At 59.6% G+C, this 19,020-nt stretch overlaps 1 protein-coding gene across 5 annotated transcripts in view; it reads left to right on the top strand.

The window, feature by feature from the left end:
- The window catches only part of CDC42BPB (CDC42 binding protein kinase beta), an 88,088-nt gene that overhangs the window by 62,351 nt on the left and 6,717 nt on the right, over positions 1 to 19,020 (top strand). For 3 of the 5 annotated variants that reach the window (XM_036238457.1, XM_036238455.1, XM_036238454.1), the window contains 17 exons: positions 1,070 to 1,314; positions 1,429 to 1,534; positions 1,898 to 2,022; positions 2,366 to 2,468; positions 4,248 to 4,396; positions 4,795 to 4,889; positions 6,022 to 6,101; positions 8,067 to 8,114; positions 9,329 to 9,418; positions 9,736 to 9,813; positions 11,020 to 11,125; positions 12,128 to 12,264; positions 12,531 to 12,670; positions 14,366 to 14,447; positions 15,508 to 15,724; positions 15,872 to 15,934; positions 16,748 to 17,344. In XM_036238457.1, the coding sequence (XP_036094350.1) occupies positions 1,070 to 1,314; positions 1,429 to 1,534; positions 1,898 to 2,022; positions 2,366 to 2,468; positions 4,248 to 4,396; positions 4,795 to 4,889; positions 6,022 to 6,101; positions 8,067 to 8,114; positions 9,329 to 9,418; positions 9,736 to 9,813; positions 11,020 to 11,125; positions 12,128 to 12,264; positions 12,531 to 12,670; positions 14,366 to 14,447; positions 15,508 to 15,724; positions 15,872 to 15,934; positions 16,748 to 17,344 (2,461 nt within the window). The remainder of the gene's footprint in view (positions 1 to 1,069; positions 1,315 to 1,428; positions 1,535 to 1,897; positions 2,023 to 2,365; positions 2,469 to 4,247; positions 4,397 to 4,794; positions 4,890 to 6,021; positions 6,102 to 8,066; positions 8,115 to 9,328; positions 9,419 to 9,735; positions 9,814 to 11,019; positions 11,126 to 12,127; positions 12,265 to 12,530; positions 12,671 to 14,365; positions 14,448 to 15,507; positions 15,725 to 15,871; positions 15,935 to 16,747; positions 17,345 to 19,020) is intronic. The other 2 variants (XM_036238456.1, XM_016165993.2) reach the window with 2 other exon arrangements.

The raw sequence follows: 19,020 nt of genomic DNA, 5'->3' as shown, positions 1-19,020 counted from the left end.
TAAAAACCAAGCCCGTTCATTCCTCTCTCAGTTCATCGTAAGTCTTAGCAAACTAACACCTGATGCCTCTGTGTACCCCCGGTTTCTAAACTCAGCAGAGGCCGTTTCTGGAAAGGTTCCTTAAAGGTCATGTCCTGCTGCTGATGTGGAAGGGACGGGCTGGTCGTCCTAGGGGCGAGGGCTGTGGGATGAGCATGGGCGGGAGGTGGAAGGCCTCCTGGTCAGCCTGCCGCGGCCTCGGGCACCCCACCTGGGGCCACCGGGCCTCCTGGTCAGCCTGCCGCGGCCTCGGGCACCCCACCTGGGGCCACCGGGCCTCCTGGTCAGCCCGCCGCGGCCTCGGGCACCCCACCTGGGGCCACCGGGCCTCCTGGTCAGCCTGCCGCGGCCTCGGGCACCCCACCTGGGGCCACCGGGCCTCCTGGTCAGCCTGCCGCGGCCTCAGGCACCCCACCTGGGGCCACCGCTTGTGAAGCAGGCCATGAGTCTCCTCTCTCCCCCTCGCGCCCCGCGCCTGACCCATTGGTGACTTGTCACCTCTCCCCAAGCAGACATCCCAAGGCGTCGGTTCCTCCCCATCATCTTCGCTGCCACTGGGTCTGGCCAGGAGTGTCACACTCTCCCCCTGACCCCGAGCTCTTTACCCCATTACCTTGCGTTATTGTCTGGTCACTTACATGCTGGTTGGTTGCCAGTCTTTCTCCCTCTGTCCCAGGAGGGCAGAGACCTCACTAACCCTGCGTCAGAGGGGCCTGACACGCAGTCAGCCCTCAGGACGCTGCTGCATGAGAGGGCGGAGCAAGGAGCCGCTGAGAGCATTCCCGGCAGGGTGGGGGCAGATCTGGGCTCGTCCCTTCTTCAGGGCAGATGCTGTCACACCCCTGAAGTCTGGCTTGCCGGTGTTGGAAGGACCGTGTGACCAGCTCTGTCACGGGGTGCGGTGTCTGTCATCAGGAGGGCAGAGGAAGCAGTGTTTGTGGGTGCTTGCGTGCACGGCAGGGACGGCGAGCACCGTGACCCTTGCGGGAGGGCACAGGGCTCTGTGATTCACGTTAACTTTTGTCATCAGACCAAACAAGGAGTCCGAGGACCGGGTGCCACCTTAGAACATCAGCAGGAGATTTCCAAAATAAAGTCTGAGCTTGAGAAGAAAATCTTGTTTTACGAAGAGGAGTTGGTCAGGCGCGAAGCCTCCCACGTGCTGGAAGTAAAGAATGTGAAAAAGGAGGTGCACGACTCCGAAAGCCACCAGCTGGCCCTGCAGAAAGAGATCCTAATGCTGAAAGACAAGCTGGAGAAGGCGAAGCGAGAGCGGTGAGTCCCGCGCGCGGCCCCGCGCTGCGGAGGGCGGGCTCCGGGCCGCGGGCGGCCGGGCGCTGGCAGTGTGGGGCCACTGGACCGTCCACCGCCCCCCCCCCCCCCCCGCAGGCACAGCGAGATGGAGGAGGCCGTCGGCACAGTAAAGGACAAATACGAACGGGAACGCACTCTGCTGTTTGAGGAAAACAAGAAGTTAACCGCGGAGAACGAGAGGGTAACTTACCCGATCCGAGCCCCGCGGGGGGGGGGGGGCGGGCGCGGTAATGTTTCCATTCTCGCGCGTCCGAAGTTCGCTGTTGTGTTTTTATTTTGAAATGGATTAATATGTTTGATCTTTTAAATGGGATGTTTTCATTTGGTTAAATGCTGCTAATTACCTGAAATCACTAACTCCACTTTTCTGTTCAGATCTGTATTGAAATGTGACTTGAGTTAGATACAGTCTGTCCTGAACTTAGTCTAAAAATGTTTCATAATGATGAAAGAAAATCCAAACCCTTCAAAAGAACGCATGATTCCAGCAGTGGTAACGAGAGTGCCGAGTGTCACGCCGTGCGGCACACCCGTTCACTTGCAGCTCTGCTCCTTTGTGGACAAGCTCACGGCCCAGAACAGACAGCTGGAGGACGAGCTGCAGGACCTGGCGGCCAAGAAGGAGTCGGCGGCCCACTGGGAAGCCCAGGTCGCGGAGATCATCCAGTGGTACGTGCGGCCGGCCCGGCTTTCTTGGGGGTGTGGCACAGGTCTCACCCTGTGCCCTCAAGTCGCTGTCTGGGGGCGGCAGTCCTGTTTGTGGTCATCGCCCTGGATTGGTGGTGGGGCAGCGGCCCCGCCAGTCACCAGAGGTGTGGGTCAGGCATGCACAGCCCCGCACGCTCGGGGACACGGAGGCCGGAGGGGCGGGCGGGGCCCAGCCTCTGCTGCAGAGGCGGTTGGTTGCTTGTCAAGGGTGTCTGATCGGACACTGGGCCACTGTGTCCTGAGGGAGGCGGGAGGTATTCATCCCCTCTGGCTCTTGGTGCTCACGGCCCGTGGTCCCCCGCAGGGTCAGCGATGAGAAGGACGCCCGGGGCTACCTTCAGGCCCTCGCCTCCAAGATGACGGAAGAGCTCGAGGCCCTGCGGAGCTCCAGCCCGGGGCCCCGGCTGGTGGGTCTCGTCCGGCGGTCTCGTCCCTGGGGTCCCCGATGCCTTCGCTTCCGCATGAGGGGGGCGGTGGCTTGAGAGTGCCCACGTTCTGTCATTTGGCGAGAGGTGACGAGACTCCGAGAGCCATTCGTTCACTTGGAGAGCGAGAGCCCGGCCCCGGGGCTGCTTGCATCTGCAGGACGCGTTCTGCCCCCGGGCGCTGTCTGGGCCGTGCGGGCCTCCAGCCAGCCCGCCTGGGCTGTACGTTCTGAGCTCCCGGAGCGCGGCGAGCTCGGGGCCGCGAGGAACGTCATCGCGGCCCAGCTCCTGCATGGCAGCCACACATGTCCCCCCTCCTCCAGTCCACTTTCTTGGTCCGGTTGACTTCCTTAAAAATATGTGAGTTATTTTGTGACTAACTTATAGGAGAAAGAAGAAAGACACAGTGAAACAAGTTTATTAGAATTTTAGCTAGAATTTAGACTTAGTAAACCCAAATTTTTATCTCATTGTTCTGGTTTGAATATATTTACCCAAAAGGGGCAGCACCTTCGAATGTGGGTTAACCGCTTATCCCGTCGCAGAGAACCCAGAACTCGTCTGTCTTACGAATCCCGAATCTTGTGGCAGAGATGCCGGCGTCACGTGGCCGACTCGTGGGTCCCAGCTTGTCGCCACCTCTCCTTCCCCACCCTTGCACACCGAAACACAGCACTTTTGAAAACAGTGGCAGCTCATAGTTTTATTTTAAAGAGTATGGCCATGTTTGCCCATAATTGGAAAACATTTTTATTTTCAGATTCAGAAACATCAATTAGAATGATTAATAAATTTCATTTCAACTTTTCCTCCAGTCACGTTTACATACACACACACTGGCACTCATGAGCTGCATTAAATAGATTTTGTACACAAACCTCACAGATGAAAGAGTAATGTCAGGAGTCATTCTAGCAAAATGGGATTTTTGAAATTCTTATTGCAAAATACTGTGTGAATAGTTCTTACTGGATGAGGTTATATTTCCTTTTTCTCCTTAGAAGTGTATTTTTTCCTTATTGATTCTTGAGAAAGTTCATCGAGGACATGGTCACCTGGAGACTCACTGCACTTCCTCCTGCCCTTAGAAACGCACCTCTGCCCCTCCACACCCCCTCGTGATTGTCCGTAACTGTGGAAAGTCCCTCAGTCAGTTTCCTTGTCTTCACTGTTACGATCAGAAAATGACAAACACTCAGGCATGGTCAGTGAAAACCTTAAACGAGTATCTTCAGATGCCTTTATCCGTCTTGGAAGCCAGCGAATGACGCTGGCCACCTGCTGTGGTCTGGCTGGCCCATTTCACATCGCGCCGTCTCCTGACGCATTCCATCCTTCCTTTGTCTTACCATTTTAGACTTTTATTAGAGGTGGGAATAATTGACGAGTAATGGCATAATTCCTAAAATGATGAAATAAGAAAATGTTCGAGATGTTGGGAAAGCAGGGTGCCGTGGCCTCGTCACACAGCTTCTGGCTGTGCGAGTCCAGCGGACCCCTGCAGAAATCACACCGTAGGCTCCACTTCACTCTTTGAAAAAAATAAAGAAAATTTTATTCTTTAGACCTCTGAGAAAGAATAAAAGTCGTAATATGTCAAAACTACAACTGTGTCCGAGGGACTTTGATCTATCTGAGTTAATATTTAAATGCGATAAAGTTTGAGGTTAGATGAAGATGAGTCACTTGTTTTGGGCATTAGCTTTGGAAAGCAAACAGATAGCTTGAAAGTGTGTCTGACCTTTGACCCGCCGTCCGCAGGACCCCCTCTGGAAAGTGCGCCGCAGCCAGAAGCTGGACATGTCGGCGCGGCTGGAGCTGCAGTCGGCGCTGGAGGCAGAGATCCGGGCCAAACAGCTCGTGCAGGAGGAGCTGCGGCGGGCCAAGGACTCGGCGCTCGCCTTCGAAAGGTGCTTGTCTGCGCTCCAGCCCCCCGCGGGCGGGCCCCGCGTGGGAGCACCCCAAGGGCAGCCGCCATCTTCCCATTACGGGAAAGACACAGGCCTGATGGCTGCGTGATGTGGGCCACATGTCCTTGAGAACAGGGCTTGTCAACAAAGAGAGGAGGAACGTAGAAACCCCGTGAGGCTCCATGGTGTTAAACCCCGTCTTTGTTTACGATGCGGAACGTGTGAGCTCTCCATTCGTGCCGCGAGCTGGGGCCCGCCCGTGCCGGGTGCGGGTCCGCCCGTCTGTCCAGCAGGGCGGGCCGGGCCCTGCACCCTCCCACGCTTCCCCGGGCGTGGGAGACAGCCGGCACGTGGGTGACCTGTCTCTGTGCACTTAAAGCCCTTTATTTTCATTTTAGTAAACTAAAGGATTCAGAAGCCAAAAATAGAGAATTGTTAGAAGAAATGGAAATTATGAAGAAGAAGATGGAAGAAAAATTTAGAGCAGATACTGGTAAAATACTAAGCTATATTTTTTAAGTAAAAACCTTTTTTAATGAAAATGTTTCATTTTAGATTCCATTTCTTTTGGGTTTAATAGTTTTAGTTATATAAAGAAAGCACTTATGTCGTTCCAAAGCCAAAATTCTGGAATAGGGCGCGATGCGTTCGATTATTCCTTCCCCAGAGTACCGTTTCCACTTGACCCTTTGTTTCATCTCGAGAACGTAAAGCAAATACGTGTGTGTGGGTGTGGGTGGGTGTGTGTGGTCAGACAGCCTGACCCCCGACTGCAGGGGCCCACCGTGTGCCGCATTCGGTGCATGGGCTGCCGGGGTCCCTTCCCTGTCACGCAGTTCCTGTGTCTTTTGCCCATTTTAAAGGTTTAGGTTACGTCTTTTTTTAGGTTTCGGAAGCTTTTTATAAATTGAGCTTTTGTTTGTGACAGAAGTTGCAGATGCTTTTCCTAGGTTGTCTTTTACCTTTTTGCTTTGCTTATGATACTGTTCTTTGTCAAACAAAAGGGTTTTTAAAATTCTGTTGTCAAATTTATCAGTTTTTTTCTCTTTTTAAGTCATAGGGAGATATTCTGGGTCCCTAGTTTGTTCAAGTAGTTCACCCGTGTTTTCTTCCAATTCATGTGTGGTTTCGTTTTTTAAAATTTAGGTTACTGATTCATTTGGAATTTACTCTGATGTACAGTTTGGAGAACGAATCCAGTTTCAGCGTTTTCCTTTGGCTAGTTAGTTGCCTGATACCAGTTACTACAAAGCCCCTCTCCCTGCCCATGTCACGTGGCTCGCTCCCTGAGAGATTGCGGTGGGCGCCGGGCTCTGCTTCTGGGTTTTCTGCCGTGTTCGCTGTCTGTGGGCAAGAGCCTTTTGTGGGTTATTTTTTGTCCCTGGCAGGTCACCTGCATTCCCCCCGTTTTTAGAGAGATTTTTAATCTTCCTTCTTTACTCTCCCAAGTGAACTATTCAGCTCACGTGTCCAGCTTTGGAAAAAGTGTAGTGGTGGTTTTCGCGGGGCCACCTCAGATCCGTCCGCTGAATTCGGGAGAACTGGGGTCTCGTGGCACCGAGTCTGCCTGTGACACACGAAGTCTTGCACATCCTACCTGCACTGACGTTTCTTCTTTCTTACAGGACTCAAACTTCCAGATTTCCAGGATTCTATTTTTGAGTATTTCAACACTGCTCCTCTCGCACACGATCTGACATTTCGAGTAAGTAACCGGTTTTAAAAAGTGACATGACTTTATGATAAGTTAGAAGTAGCGTAATGCGGCTTGAGTACCTGTGGGGCCACAGACACTCCAGTAAATTTAACATCTGACTGTTGACCTCGATTGCGCTCGCCTGGGATGTCAGAGACATGATGTTGGGAATGTTCCCAGGACCGGGTGGGGGCTGGTTCAGCAAGCGATCAGCATCCTCGGGGGGCCTTCTGCGCAGGCCTCGCCTGCATGGTCGGTGTTTCAGGCGACTTTCTAAATACAGGTTCTCACACCGCAGCGGACGGAGGCCGAGTTGGGCATGTTGCCATCTGGGCGACTTCTTTGTGGCACCGCAGCTCAGTCCCAGTGGGGGTGGCTTATGAGAAAGCACCTCGTCGTGGTCCTGGGCTTGGAGCCTGGTGCCACACGGCCGGCCAGGGCGCTGTCCGCTTTGGGGGCAGCTGCTGAGTGCAGCGTGAACCCCACTGCCCCCCTTCATGCCGCACCCCTTCCCTACAGACTTTCTCTCTTTTTCCAGAACAGTGGGGTGGACCCTTGCTAGCAGCCAGTTGAGGCAAACCAGAAAGTAAAAACAACAAAAGCAGATTTCATTCACGAGACTTCTGCGAGATGTCTGTTGTTTTTGTTGGTTTTTCCGACTTTTTATTTAGAAAATTTAAACCTGTAGGAAAGTTGAGGGAACAATGCAGGGAACGTACGTATCCGCCCTGGCTCCTGCCACGCTTGCTCTCTCTGAGTACACAGTTCTGTTCCCTGAACTCCCGGAAAGTGAGTGGTAGGCATCAGAGGCCCTGGAATGCTTCAGAGTTCATTTCCTCAGATCCAGGCACGCCCATGTCACCCTGACACCATTGTCGTGTGGAAGGGGTGGGCACGGGTGGTCAGGGCCCAGCCAGCCCGCGAACCGCACTGAGCCGCCACGTCTCTGGTCGCCTCTCCTCGGGCACGGCGCCCTCCCCTTTTGTAGCAGGGGTATCCTTACAGCACCCGGACCAGCGTCCCGTCGAGAGTCCTGCGCTGTGGCTTGGTCTGGTGCATCCTCTGGCGTAGATGTGGGTTGAAAATTTTGGCGCGGGCTCTGCACGGGAGGCGCGCACGTCCCACACATGGAGGCCAGCCTGCCCAGCGTTGCTGATGCTGAGTCTGGTCATCAGGTCAAGGGGGGTCTGCCAGACCTCATCCCTGGGAAGGGCCGCAGTGAGCGGTCAGCGGGTGACCATTGGGTGTCTCCACCAGCAGTGGGTTGGGTCAGCGTGCATCAGTGACTTGCCTGGCCGAGCCGCTGCAAGATCCAGGCAGGTTTGTGCACACCTGTTACATTCACCTGTCAGGTGCTGTTTTATCGAATCAGCAATGCTTGTCTTTTTCTCGAAGTCCTCGGTCTTTAAGAAGCAGATACATTTAAGCATCAGGCGTACACTGGTTCTTAGGAAAACCTGCCATCGCTGCGTGTGGGCCCCGTCCCGGCGGGGGGAGTCAGATGGCCAAGAACCGAAGACGGTGATCGTTAATGGGGTGCAGGCGGCCACGAAAGCACGGCTTTTCTCTTAAAGTAGTGGGCAGGGGCGTCCCGCTGGCAGGTGGCTTCCAGCCCAGATGTCGCAGCTCTGTGGACGGCCGCGGGGCACTGCAGCCCAGAGGCGGAGTCCTGGTCTCTGCCGGCACGGCTGCATTTCAGCGCTTAATTTCAGTCCCTCTTGAATTTCTCTGTGGTTTAAGTAGGAAGGACATTTGCTAATGGAAAAAAAAGTCCTTGGCAGTCAGAGTCTGGGTCTGTTAGGAGGTGTTTCCAGACCCAAGAATCGTCTTCTAGAAGCTTCTGTGTCACTTCCCACATTAAACCTATTTAGTACTAGAAATGGTGTGCCACCACAGCTGAGTCGGTATGTTTTCGTGCATGTTTCTATTGGGCGGGAAATGATTGTTTTGTTCCTCCTGTCTGCCACCTCCAAGGACTCTGTCTCCTCCTCCGCGTCCTCTCTGCTAGCCTCTTGGGAAGAAGTAAGTCACTGCCGACGCTGGCTTCCACCGCCCGTCACTCACCCCAGTGGGGCAGCGCTCCACTTGGGACGTCTCCTGGTCCTTAATTTGCATCCTTTTGATAATTAAGCAACTAAATGAAACGAGTGGGCTGTTACATGGCTAAAATTCAATCACTTAACATTCTTTTGCTCTCTACCTAAGGATGGAAATCTAACTAATTTAACATCCCTTGTTTATGGGAGAAATTTGCTTACATTTGTAGCTTTGATGTAGCTTTGATCATTGGCTTTTCCCCTGTGAGTTTCTTCACGAATCCAGAGATTGCGGCACACGGTCGCGATGCGTGTTGTGTGCATGCGCCCCTCCCCGTCTGAACTCGGCTCTTTACACGGCGGCCTAATTAATGCAGCTGCTGGGAAGTGTTTCTCTGATCGGTTCATTGGGAGCCCGGCGTGGAGCCTCAGGTACAGCCGAAAACGGCTCTCACCGGGCACTTCGCAGCCACTTTTTGTGCGAGCGTGCAGTTTCCTCGTGCTCACGAGGCCGACGAAACTGTGTGTGCGTCTGCGTGAACCCTGACGGCCTTCGATGAAGCATCAGTTTCAGAAACACGTAATAAAATGGTCATTTTTAAGTGGTTTTAGAATACACCTCTTGCTTCAAATTAGCTTCGAAGCTCTAGTTGCAGTTTTAAATTGTGAAATTAGTTGGGGGATCTGGAGTTATTAGAGTAAAAACACTGCTTCCATGCGTCATAAAACTCCTAGGGAAGCTTTTATTCTGGTCATAGGCCCACGAGCCTCTGTCGATGTTAGAAATTTCTTATTGATCCCTGAAATAAAGTAAAGAAGCACTTGGCTGCTCTCTTTAAGGCTGCCAGGTACAGATGAGGCCACCGCTGAGTGACGTGGGGAGGGGAGGGCTGCGGTGGAGGGGAGGCCAGATGGCTTCTGCCTTCGCTGCTGATTCTGTGACTTGTCGGGCTCCATCTGTCCAGCGCTCACCATTCCCGCCTTAGAATGCCAAGGGCAGTGGTCCACAGGGAAGGCAGGACGGCCGTGAGTGAGTGGAGGGGGCCCGCGACACCGGGGACTCACAGGAACAAGAACCCGAGCCGAGACCTTGGGTCCCCGGTGGCGTGCGCTTTTTAAATAAAGAACACGTCGTTAGAGTCCGAGTTCTGCAGAACAAGTTCACTCATTCCTGCTATTTCTTTGCCTATTTTTCAACAGGCCAGCTCAGCTAGTGAGCAAGAAACACAAGCTCCAAAGCCAGACGTGTCCCCGTTGACATCTGTGGCCGGAAGCACAGAACAGCAGGAAGTAAGATACTGTTGCCCGGAGACACTGCAGACCCTCGGGTCTGTCTCCCCTGCACCCCCCCACCCAGTGTCCATGCGCCACCCACTGCTGAGGCCCAGGCCGGCCGGCTGGTCTCGCCTCGCAGCCCCCAGCTCTGAGCTTGACTTGCTCTCAGTGCCCCAGCCAGGTGAGGATCGCTTTGACAGGTGCGTCAACAATGCAGTGGATTAAAAATGCAGAACTGTTCATTATTGATCAGTTGTAGGGAGAAGCGATCGCAGACAGGGCTGACGTGTAAGCGAGTGCTGAGCACTCACCTGTCCTTGCTTGTCTCCCAGGACATGGCCCGGGCCCCGCAGAGGCCGCCCTCCGGGCCGCTGCCCCCGCCACAGGCCCTCGCTCTGGCCGGACCGAAGGTAGGCCTTGCTTTACCCGTGTGCCTTCTCAGGCTTTGCATGCGACTTCCGTGTAAGTAAGACAGGCATGGTTTTCACATGCACGGTAAAGACTGGTGTTCCGCTAATGGTTCATTCTGAATAGCGCCTGATCCAGGAAGCGTCAGGACCCTGTGTTTTCTTCATTAACCAACGACACGCGAATGCACTTTAATTGAAAAATTTTAGAGTTCAGTCTCCCGGTCCCCTTCTTCATCCCCATGGTAACCGCTCCCGTGGTAACCGCTCCGTGTTACACGTCTCTTACGTTCCTTTTCCAAATGTGTCTCTGCGTCTCTGTCTCCGCGTGGTTTGTGGGGGGTCCTCCCCCACGTGCGTGGGGGCGCATGCTCGTGCACTGCGCAGAGCGCCTCTCGTCGTGTGTGGTGGAGAGCTCCGCGTGCCGGCGCGTGCGGGCCCGGCACGGTCACGGCGTCCCAGCCGCACGCGCTTGGCGCTGTTTGTTTTCCTCTAGCATAGGCGTGGCTTCCTTTAGGGTTTCAGCCGTGGACAGCCACGCCACTGTTTGAGACTCGTGAGGGGCCTGGCCTCTGGGCTGTGGCTCTCGTGGAGTCGGAGACCACACCTGTGGGCCGCGCCTGGGTTTTGTGCTGATCGCGCCCTGGCTTCTTACAGATGGTCCTCCGCACACACGTCCCCGTGTGATAAACCCTCCCACTCCGCAGCGTTCGAGCCTGGTAGACACAGCGTCCCCCCCACGCGGCCTGACATTCCCTCCACTGCCGATAGCGTTGTGTGTCCCTTCTCCCAACGAGGGACCGGGTCTTCCCGCCCTTGCTAGTAGCACCATGCTGCTGGTCATCTCCCGCGGCAGGGCTGCCGGGTGGCTGTCAGCCCCACGCCGTGGCCCCGGGCCAGGCCCCCGGGCGGCTCTAGGCCGTGAGGTGGCCGTGCCAGAACAAGCCGTGCCGCACTGCGCCCGGCCAGGCGGCCTTCCTCCCTGGGGCGGCACGTCTTCTCCGGAGGCGGCGCCGACTCCCGGCTCCGGCTGCTCGGGCGGGCGTCACCACCGGTGTCTGCTAAGCGCTGCCGGGGGCCCGCAGACCTCCCAGCGCAGTCGCCCGCTTTCGGCTTTTCAAGGTCGTGCCCAAGTTGTTTGTCAGCTCGGTCACACAGGGGCCTCTTTCTCAGAGCTCGTGCTTCACCTTCCTGATGTTCTTCCTCCAGCCCAAAGCTCACCAGTTCAGCATCAAGTCCTTCTCCAGCCCCACGCAGTGCAGCCACTGCACCTCCCTGATGGTGGGGCTGATCCGGCAGGGCTACGCCTGCGAGGGTGAGTGTCCGTCCGCGCCTGCCGTGCCCCCCGTGCCCCCCGTGTCCCCGGGCACCAGCCACCGCAGGGGACAGCAGTTACTGTAAAGGCAAACAGGGCTGAAAAGAAGCCCTGTGAGCTGAGGACAGATTCTCTCTTGTTGGTCCTGTGAATTCTCAGTAAAGGTCAGGAGTTCAGACCTGAATCCTCGCCGTGGTGGGGGACACCTGCTTACCGTGTGGCCTAGGGCCGGGGTCCCCAGCCCCTGGGCCGTGGGGTGGTCCTGGTCCTTGCCTGTGAGGAACCGGGCTGCAGGCGGACGAGCAAACCTCACCACGTCAGCTCCACCTCAGGCCATCGGGCGCAGATTCTCAGGGCACTGGTCCTTGGTGCCGCAGAGGGTGGGGACTGCTGTTCTCAGTCATTTGTTGTTGATCGTAAGATATGACACATACAGTCGTTTTGGAAAATTAGCAAAAGCAGGGAGTGAGAAGGACTTGAAGACGGTCCGCTGCCAGGTCCTCTGCGGCAAGGCCCTGTCGCCTGGCTACGGCCCCCGTCGGCGGCGCCGCCCGACTCGTGCCCCTGCCCAGTGCTGGGCCCGGTGCGCCCATTCGGTGACACGCCCGGTGCCGTGCCACCAGCCGAGGGCGCGTGGTGCTCGGTGCTGGCCCTGGGGCCGAGCAGGCCCCGAGCGCACTGCGCGCCGCGGGTCAGCTGGCCGCCGCGTGCCCTGCGTTTGCCAGGCCCACGGAAGCCTCTGCCTTTGCTCCTTAAACCCAGTGGCCTTTGCCAGGCTGCCAAGACCCCTCATGCCACGGGCACCGTCGCCCTGTCACAGACCTGCGGGGCATGTTCCTCGGGTGACCCCGAGCCCTAGCTGGGGTGAGGGGGGGCCTCCTGGGAGAACCAGAAGCGCTGGGGCGTGCGCTGGCGCGAGCCGAGTCCCTCAGGGGCCGGGCCGCGTCTGGCCACGCGGGGGGAGGGCCGCGAGGCGCCTGACGTGCCCCTTCGCGCTTCCAGTGTGCTCCTTCGCGTGCCACGTCTCCTGCAAGGACAGCGCCCCCCAGGTGTGCCCCATCCCTCCCGAGCAGTCCCGGCGGCCCCTCGGCGTGGACGTGCAGAGAGGCGTGGGCACGGCCTACAAGGGCTACGTGAAGGTAGGAGCGAGGGTGGGCGCGGGCCCTCCCGCGGGTCCTGGGCGGCCCCCTTGGAAGACAAAGCTCCAGAGCCAAGGGCTCAGCGAAGATGGGGCGCACGGTGCCGTCCCCGGAGCAGCAGGCCAGCGTGCAGCCGCCGGAAGGGGGTGGCGGGTGCAGAGGCGCCTCCAGGAGGTCCCCCTGGGCCCCAACTCCATGCACCGCTGCCCGGACGGTCGTGACTGGCCCACGTGGCCCAGTGAGACGTGGCCACTGTTTATCTGCAGGTCCCGAAGCCTACCGGGGTGAGGAAGGGGTGGCAGCGGGCGTACGCGGTCGTCTGTGACTGTAAGCTCTTTCTCTACGACCTGCCCGAGGGGAAGTCCACCCAGCCCGGCGTCGTCGCCAGCCAGGTCCTGGATCTCAGGTGCGTGTGCGCGCCCGCGCCGTGAGTTGGAACGCGCCTCCCGTCAGGACGAGCTTGTGGCTCGACCCAACTCCCGTATGCCTGCACGCCCTCAGCTACCATGCTTTTCTGAGGACAGGAGCTTAACTGTGCCAGAAACTTGCCGCTTTTGACATTTTTTACACTAGAAAACATGCCAAGTGAGCGTTTAACATAAGAAAACCACATGCCTCAAGAACAAGGAGAAACTTTCTCACGGACACGTTGAATGTGGTGTCTCCGCGCTCCGTCTCTGACAGGTGCTCGTTTGTGACGGGTCCAGAGCTCTGGGCTCTGCGTGACCTTTGGCTGCATGGCAGCGTCTCTTACACCTCCAGCCGCAGTCCGAGCACTGAGCCTGGGGAGACAGCGGTGCGCCCCCAGCACCCATCACGGGGAGACAGCTGGGTGCGCCCAGCACCCATCACGGGGAGACAGCACGGTGCCCCCAGCACCCATCACGGGGAGACAGCGCGGTGCCCCCTAGCACCCATCACGGGGAGACAGCTGGGTGCGCCCAGCACCCATCACGGGGAGACAGCGCGGTGCCCCCAGCACCCATCACGGGGAGACAGCGCGGTGCCCCCAGCACCCATCACGGGGAGACAGCTGGGTGCGCCCAGCACCCATCACGGGGAGACAGCACGGTGCCCCCTAGCACCCATCACGGGGAGACAGCTGGGTGCGCCCAGCACCCATCACGGGGAGACAGCGCGGTGCCCCCAGCACCCATCACGGGGAGACAGCTGGGTGCGCCCTTCCCTCCAGCTTCCTTGTAGTTGACGCCTCTCTCTCGTTTGTGGAACGGGGTCCGTGGCAGCGTCCTGGCGGTCGGAAGGTTGTCGTGGAGATGGGAAGACTTGATGGGGGGGGCCGGCTTAGCCCGGGCCCTGGCGCGGGGGCCGCTGCTGCTGCGCCCCCGCCCGTTCCTCTGTCCCCAGCCCCCAGGGCCACACAGGGCGATTCCTGCAGGCGATAGCGCGCTGGCACCTGCCCAGGGCTAGGGCCTGGCCTGGAGCCTCGGTCTCCAGCATGGGTTCTGGGCGGGCAGGGGTGCTATGGCAGGTGCCTCCGAGGATGGCCAGGTAGCAGAATCACCTCCACCATGGTTTCCACTTTCCATGTTCCCAGCCCGTGGGGTAGGGTGAACCGTTGGGGACCCGTGTTTTGGAAGCTGGCCTGGTGACTCTGCTTGTCCTTTGCTGGGCACGAGGGGGCCCTAGCCTGGCGACAGGGAGGCCACGGGGGGGCGCTGCCGGGGCGGCGCGTGGGACGTAGAGCCCAGGGCTCACCACGTGCTGGACGTGGGGCTCCCAGGGCTGTCTCGGCATGCTTTATCCCCTTCTTTAAAAGTGACAGCCAAGGCCGCCTGATCGTAGCCAGATGTGGGCCTAATCAGTGAGGTGGCATTTGTAGCGGGGACAGTCTGACAAGGACGAGCGCGGTGTGACCCTTCAGTTCTCGGACGGCCCCGTCCCTGACCACTGCAGCCCACGCAGGAGTCTCGAGCCATCTGTTTGCTGGCGTTGTCCGCGGGAGCGCCTTCCTGCGCAGGTGTTCGAGACGACTGCCACGAGGGTGCCCGTCCTTCCTTGCGGGACGCGCAGCGCACGGGGCGGAGGGCAGGCCCGAACGCGCGCTTCCTGCCCAGCTCCCCGAATGCCTGTCTCCCACCAGAGATGAAGAGTTCTCCGTGAGCTCGGTCCTGGCCTCGGACGTCATACACGCTTCCCGCCGAGACGTCCCCTGCATATTCAGGGTATGGCATGTTCTGTTTCTTAGAGACATTTCGTTAACCATGAAAAAAATTCCCTGGTGCAGCAGAACGATTCTTTGGGCGTTTCGCTGTGCGCCCGGAAGGCCCTCCCGTGTCCCCAGCCCCCACCCTTCTCCGGGTCCTGCGCCCGCCTCCCCCACCCGCCTCCCGCGCCAAGCCGCAGGCTCCCCTGCACGTGCTGGCGGCCTCTGGTCGGGCACCTCCCGCAGCTTCCTCGGGGCCAGCTCCCCACAGCGCTGGCCGTCCTTCCCGTCCGCGTCCTGCGCGGTCGGCCCCCCGGCTGCGCCAGCCGATGCTGGAGCCCCCCCCCCCCGCCCCGAGCGTTTACTGGGCGTGAACTGGAGCCAAACAGGGAAAAGGCTGCGGACATTGCTCGTCTGCGTTCCCGCTGGCTGAGGCCGAGTCCGCCGAGCCCGTGTCAGGCCCTGCGCCGTCTGCAAGAGTCCAGATGGTGGGCCAAGCCAAGACGCCCCTGGCCCCTTCCCCTGGGGGTTCTATAAACACGGCGAGGTTTTGGTTGACCGCAAAACTAAGCCTGTGAATCATTTTTATTAAATCACATCGTTACTCAGAAAGCACCTCATGTGTATAATACAGAAAATTGCCATCATCGTGTCCTTGAAAGGTGACCTTTCTGTAGCAGCCACAAGGGTCCGGGTTGCCCTGGGCCGGGGGCGCGCGCAGAGGCCCCCGGTCAGCGGCGGTCGGAGTCGCTGATGCCTGTTGTCTCTGGACGCGTTCCGAGAATCTTCTGCAGTTAGGTTGGCCAAGAGAGCAGCTGCGAAATGGCCAGTCTGAGGCACGAGCAGGAGAAACAGACTGACGAGCAGGGGCCGCAGGGCGCCGCTCGTAACCGCGCCCCACCCGCTCACGGCGCGGGGGCCTCGGCACCGGGCCCGGGCTGGGGGCCTTCGCCCAGGTCACCCTCGTGTCGGGAGCCCCAGGAAGCGCGTCCTTCGGCTCCTCGCCCCCGGGGCAGGCGGCGTCCAGGCCGGGCCGGTCGTCTGACGGCCCCTCTCTCTGTTTTGTTTCTGTCACAAAGGTGACAGCCTCTCTCTTAGGTGCACCTTCTAAGACCAGCTCACTGCTCATTCTGACAGAAAACGAGAACGAAAAGAGGAAGTGGGTCGGGATCCTGGAGGGGCTGCAGTCCATCCTGCACAAGAACCGCCTGCGGAGCCAGGCGGTGCACACGCCGCTGGAGGCCTACGACAGCGCGCTGCCCCTCATCAAGGCCGTGCTGGCCGCCGCCATCCTGGGTGCGTCCGGCCGCCGCGGGCGCCCGTCGGCCTCGGACGGGGAGCCGCGGACTCGGAGGGCGCCGCCTGCGCCCACGCCGTCCGTCCGACGTCGGCCTTGGCCCTCGTGTGCTGACGGGACGGTGTCCCTTGTGTCCTTGCCCACAGATGGCGATAGGATCGTGGTCGGCTTAGAAGAAGGTCTCTACGTCATAGAAGTGACCCGTGACGGTGAGTGGCCAGGGCCTGGGGTCCACCCTGTGCTGTCTTGGGTCCTGCCTCGTCAGTGCAGACGAGCACAGAGTCAGAGGTAGGGACGTGCAGGGGTCACGATGAAGTCACTGGATGTGCAAATTGTCATCACATCAGAGAACTTCACACAGAGAGGGACAGGCAGCGGCCAAGAAAACTCAAAAGGAACAAATGGAACGTCCCCTGCGAGTCCACAGGGGCTCCCCACCGCAGGGGCTCCCCACCGCAGGGCGCTCCCCACCGCAGGGCGCTCCCCACCGCAGGTCACGGCGCCAGGTTGGCTGTCGTGTGTGTTGACCCTCCCTCCCAGCGAGGACAGGCAGAGCACCCACGTCACCCCTCCTCACCGCCCTGGTCTGGGGACAGAAGCGCAAGGAGCGTGGGACTAGCCCCGCGCCCAGGCCCCAGGAGCCGCCCGCGGAGTAGGGCTGCTCTGTGGTGGGCAGCGTTCCTCTCCCGACGGCCGGTGTCCACATGCCAGACCTCGTGCCTGGGGTCCACGTCAAGGGCAGGCCCGTGTTGGGTCAGTTCGGGTGCCTGGGGGGGTCCGTGCTTTGTTCACCCAAGGGTCTGGCGAGCTTGGAGACAGTCCCTTGTTCCCCAGGAGCAACCCGCGGGTCCTCGGCCTCGGGTGCGCTGCAGGGAGGGGCAGGGCCATCATCCCGCTCGGGTGTCTCCTATCCAGGCCCTGGGGCCACGGGGCTGTGCGAGGTGGTGGGAGCAGAGCGGGGGTGGCGGGGCGCGGTGGCCCCCGTGGCCGACGCGCGGCCTCACGCCAGGTTCCCTCCGCAGTGATCGTCCGCGTCGCCGACTACAAGAAAGTGTACCAGATCGAGCTTGCTCCCGGAGAGAAGGTGGCGGCCGTCCTCTGCGGCCGCAGCCGCCACGTCCACCTCTGCCCCTGGTCTGCCTTCGACGGGGCGGAAGGCAGCGTCGACGTCAAGCTCCCGGAGACAAAGGGCTGCCAGCTCATGGCGGTCGGGACGATGAAGAGGGGCTCCGCCACCTGCCTGTTTGTGGCGGTGAAGCGGCTGGTCCTCTGCTACGAGGTCCAGAGGACTAGGCCTTTCCACAGGAAGTTCAGTGAGGTCGTGGCCCCTGGCACTGTGCAGTGGATGGCCCTGGTCAAGGACAAGCTCTGTGTCGGCTACCCTTCCGGGTTCTCGCTGCTGAGCACCCAGGGAGACGGGCCGGCTCTGACCCTGGTAAATCCCGGTGACCCCTCGCTTGCCTTCCTATCACAGCAGTCTTTTGACGCCCTTTGTGCTGTGGAGCTCAAAAGCGAGGAGTACCTGCTTTGCTTCAGCCACATGGGACTGTACGTGGACCCACAAGGCCGGAGGTCCCGCATGCAGGAGCTCATGTGGCCTGCGGCGCCTGTCGCCTGTAGTATGTATATGTTTTCTGTTGCCATACCCCCCGCTGCTGCTCTCACGCCGGCCGTCGGCATGTGTTCTCTTGGCTTTGGTTCGTCTCCCGGCTCCCCCGGCTGAGGCGCCGGGCGCCGCGGTTTCCGCGGGAGAACATGGCCCGACGCACCTCCCGGGCCAGCTGAGGGTGGCCGCACAGGCGGCCCCAGGCCCCCCTCCCTGTCACGCCAGCCTGCCGCCCATGGCGCCAACTCTGCCCCAGGCATGGCGGGAGCCCCTCGCTGGAGAGTCCCTCGTGAACGTACACAGCCCGGAAAGCCGGCGCCGGGCTCTGGGCTGGCCGGCAGGGCCGGGGCTCCGAGGTCCCAGCCGAGCCTCCTGGGGCGAGCTCTCTCCGACAGCGGTCAGGGCTATCCCGGAAAGCAGTTGAGTCACCAGATGTGTTTAGTCGAAGTGGCTTCCTGTGTGAGTATTGGCGCTGGGCGGAAGCCGTGTGAGGCCCGAGAGCGTGGAGAGCAAGCCCGCAGGAGTCCGGGCTCCGCGGGGTCACCTCCCACCCGGCCTCCTGTCCACCACCTTTAACAGACCCTGACCTCAGGGCCCCCGCCCCGCGCTGAATCCTGAGGTGGTCTGCACTGCTGAGCCAGCAGGTCGGGAAAACCAGGCAGCCGTAATGTGAGCCAGAGGGACACTTCCGTTTCGAGCAGCAGGGAATGGGACTGTGGGATGGGAGGTCCGGCTGGTGTCCACCCACAGTCATCTAGGGCCACAACCTGTGCTTTCCGGGCTGGCTCTGCCAGGCCGGCACAGAGCCACAGGGTGCTGGGACCAGGAGCCCCGGCCTGCGAGGTCGGTGGGTGTGTCCTGACTCATTAGCCCTGGGCCAGGGCTGGAGGGTGCGTGGGCGGCCCAGGGCCCGCTGCCGGGACGCCTCCGCCCTTCCCCGCCACACACCGTCACCTTCACAGATGGCCAGTGCAGGGGTGGCCTCGGAACCACAGGTCTTTCCCTCTAGAACGCTCACTTTCTGAAAAGTTTAATATCAAAAAGGATGCAGGGCACTGAGCGTGCTGTTGCCGTGACCTCGGCCGTGCGTGAGCCACGTGGAAGCCGCGTGGATTCCGGCGGGTCTCGGCTCTCTGACCCCAGGTCGCTCCCCCTGCACAGTGCAGATGCTAAACCAGTTTCCGAGCTGCTGGGATGATCCTGCTCGTCCGAGCCCTGGGCTGAGGACACACGTGCTCAGCGCCCCCGTCACGTGCGGGCAGTCCGCCCCCGTCACCGGGGAGGACGCCGCGGGCCGCGGGGCTGAGACGGCGGCGTACGCTCGCGGCAGCGTCGGGCCTGTGCTCTCTCCACCGATACTCACTCTCCAGTTGTTTTTCTTCAGCCCGGACATCCGAGTTTGCCCTTTATCAGCAAAGCACACACACAGACCTTCCCGGTCCCCTCGCGGATGGAGGCCCACACGCCCATGGTGACAGGTGCTGCCCAAGAGCCCTGTGCTGAGGGACAGGGCCCCCGGGTTCTCTGACCATCTTTTTTGCGCATGACACTCAGGGGCCTCCCGTTTTGTCTGAACTGTCACCTCCAAGGCAGTTCGTTGACTGCCAGCATCTTTTGTTTGCTTCCTAAACTCATTTTGATTTTACTTTTGTATTAAAAAGAAAGGCTGACCTGACCGTGCAGCCCGTT

Source organism: Rousettus aegyptiacus, unplaced genomic scaffold, assembly GCF_014176215.1.
Source record: "Rousettus aegyptiacus isolate mRouAeg1 unplaced genomic scaffold, mRouAeg1.p scaffold_m13_p_3, whole genome shotgun sequence".
In the NCBI taxonomy this organism is placed as follows: domain Eukaryota; kingdom Metazoa; phylum Chordata; class Mammalia; order Chiroptera; family Pteropodidae; genus Rousettus; species Rousettus aegyptiacus.
This window is presented reverse-complemented; position numbering and strand designations above follow the sequence as displayed.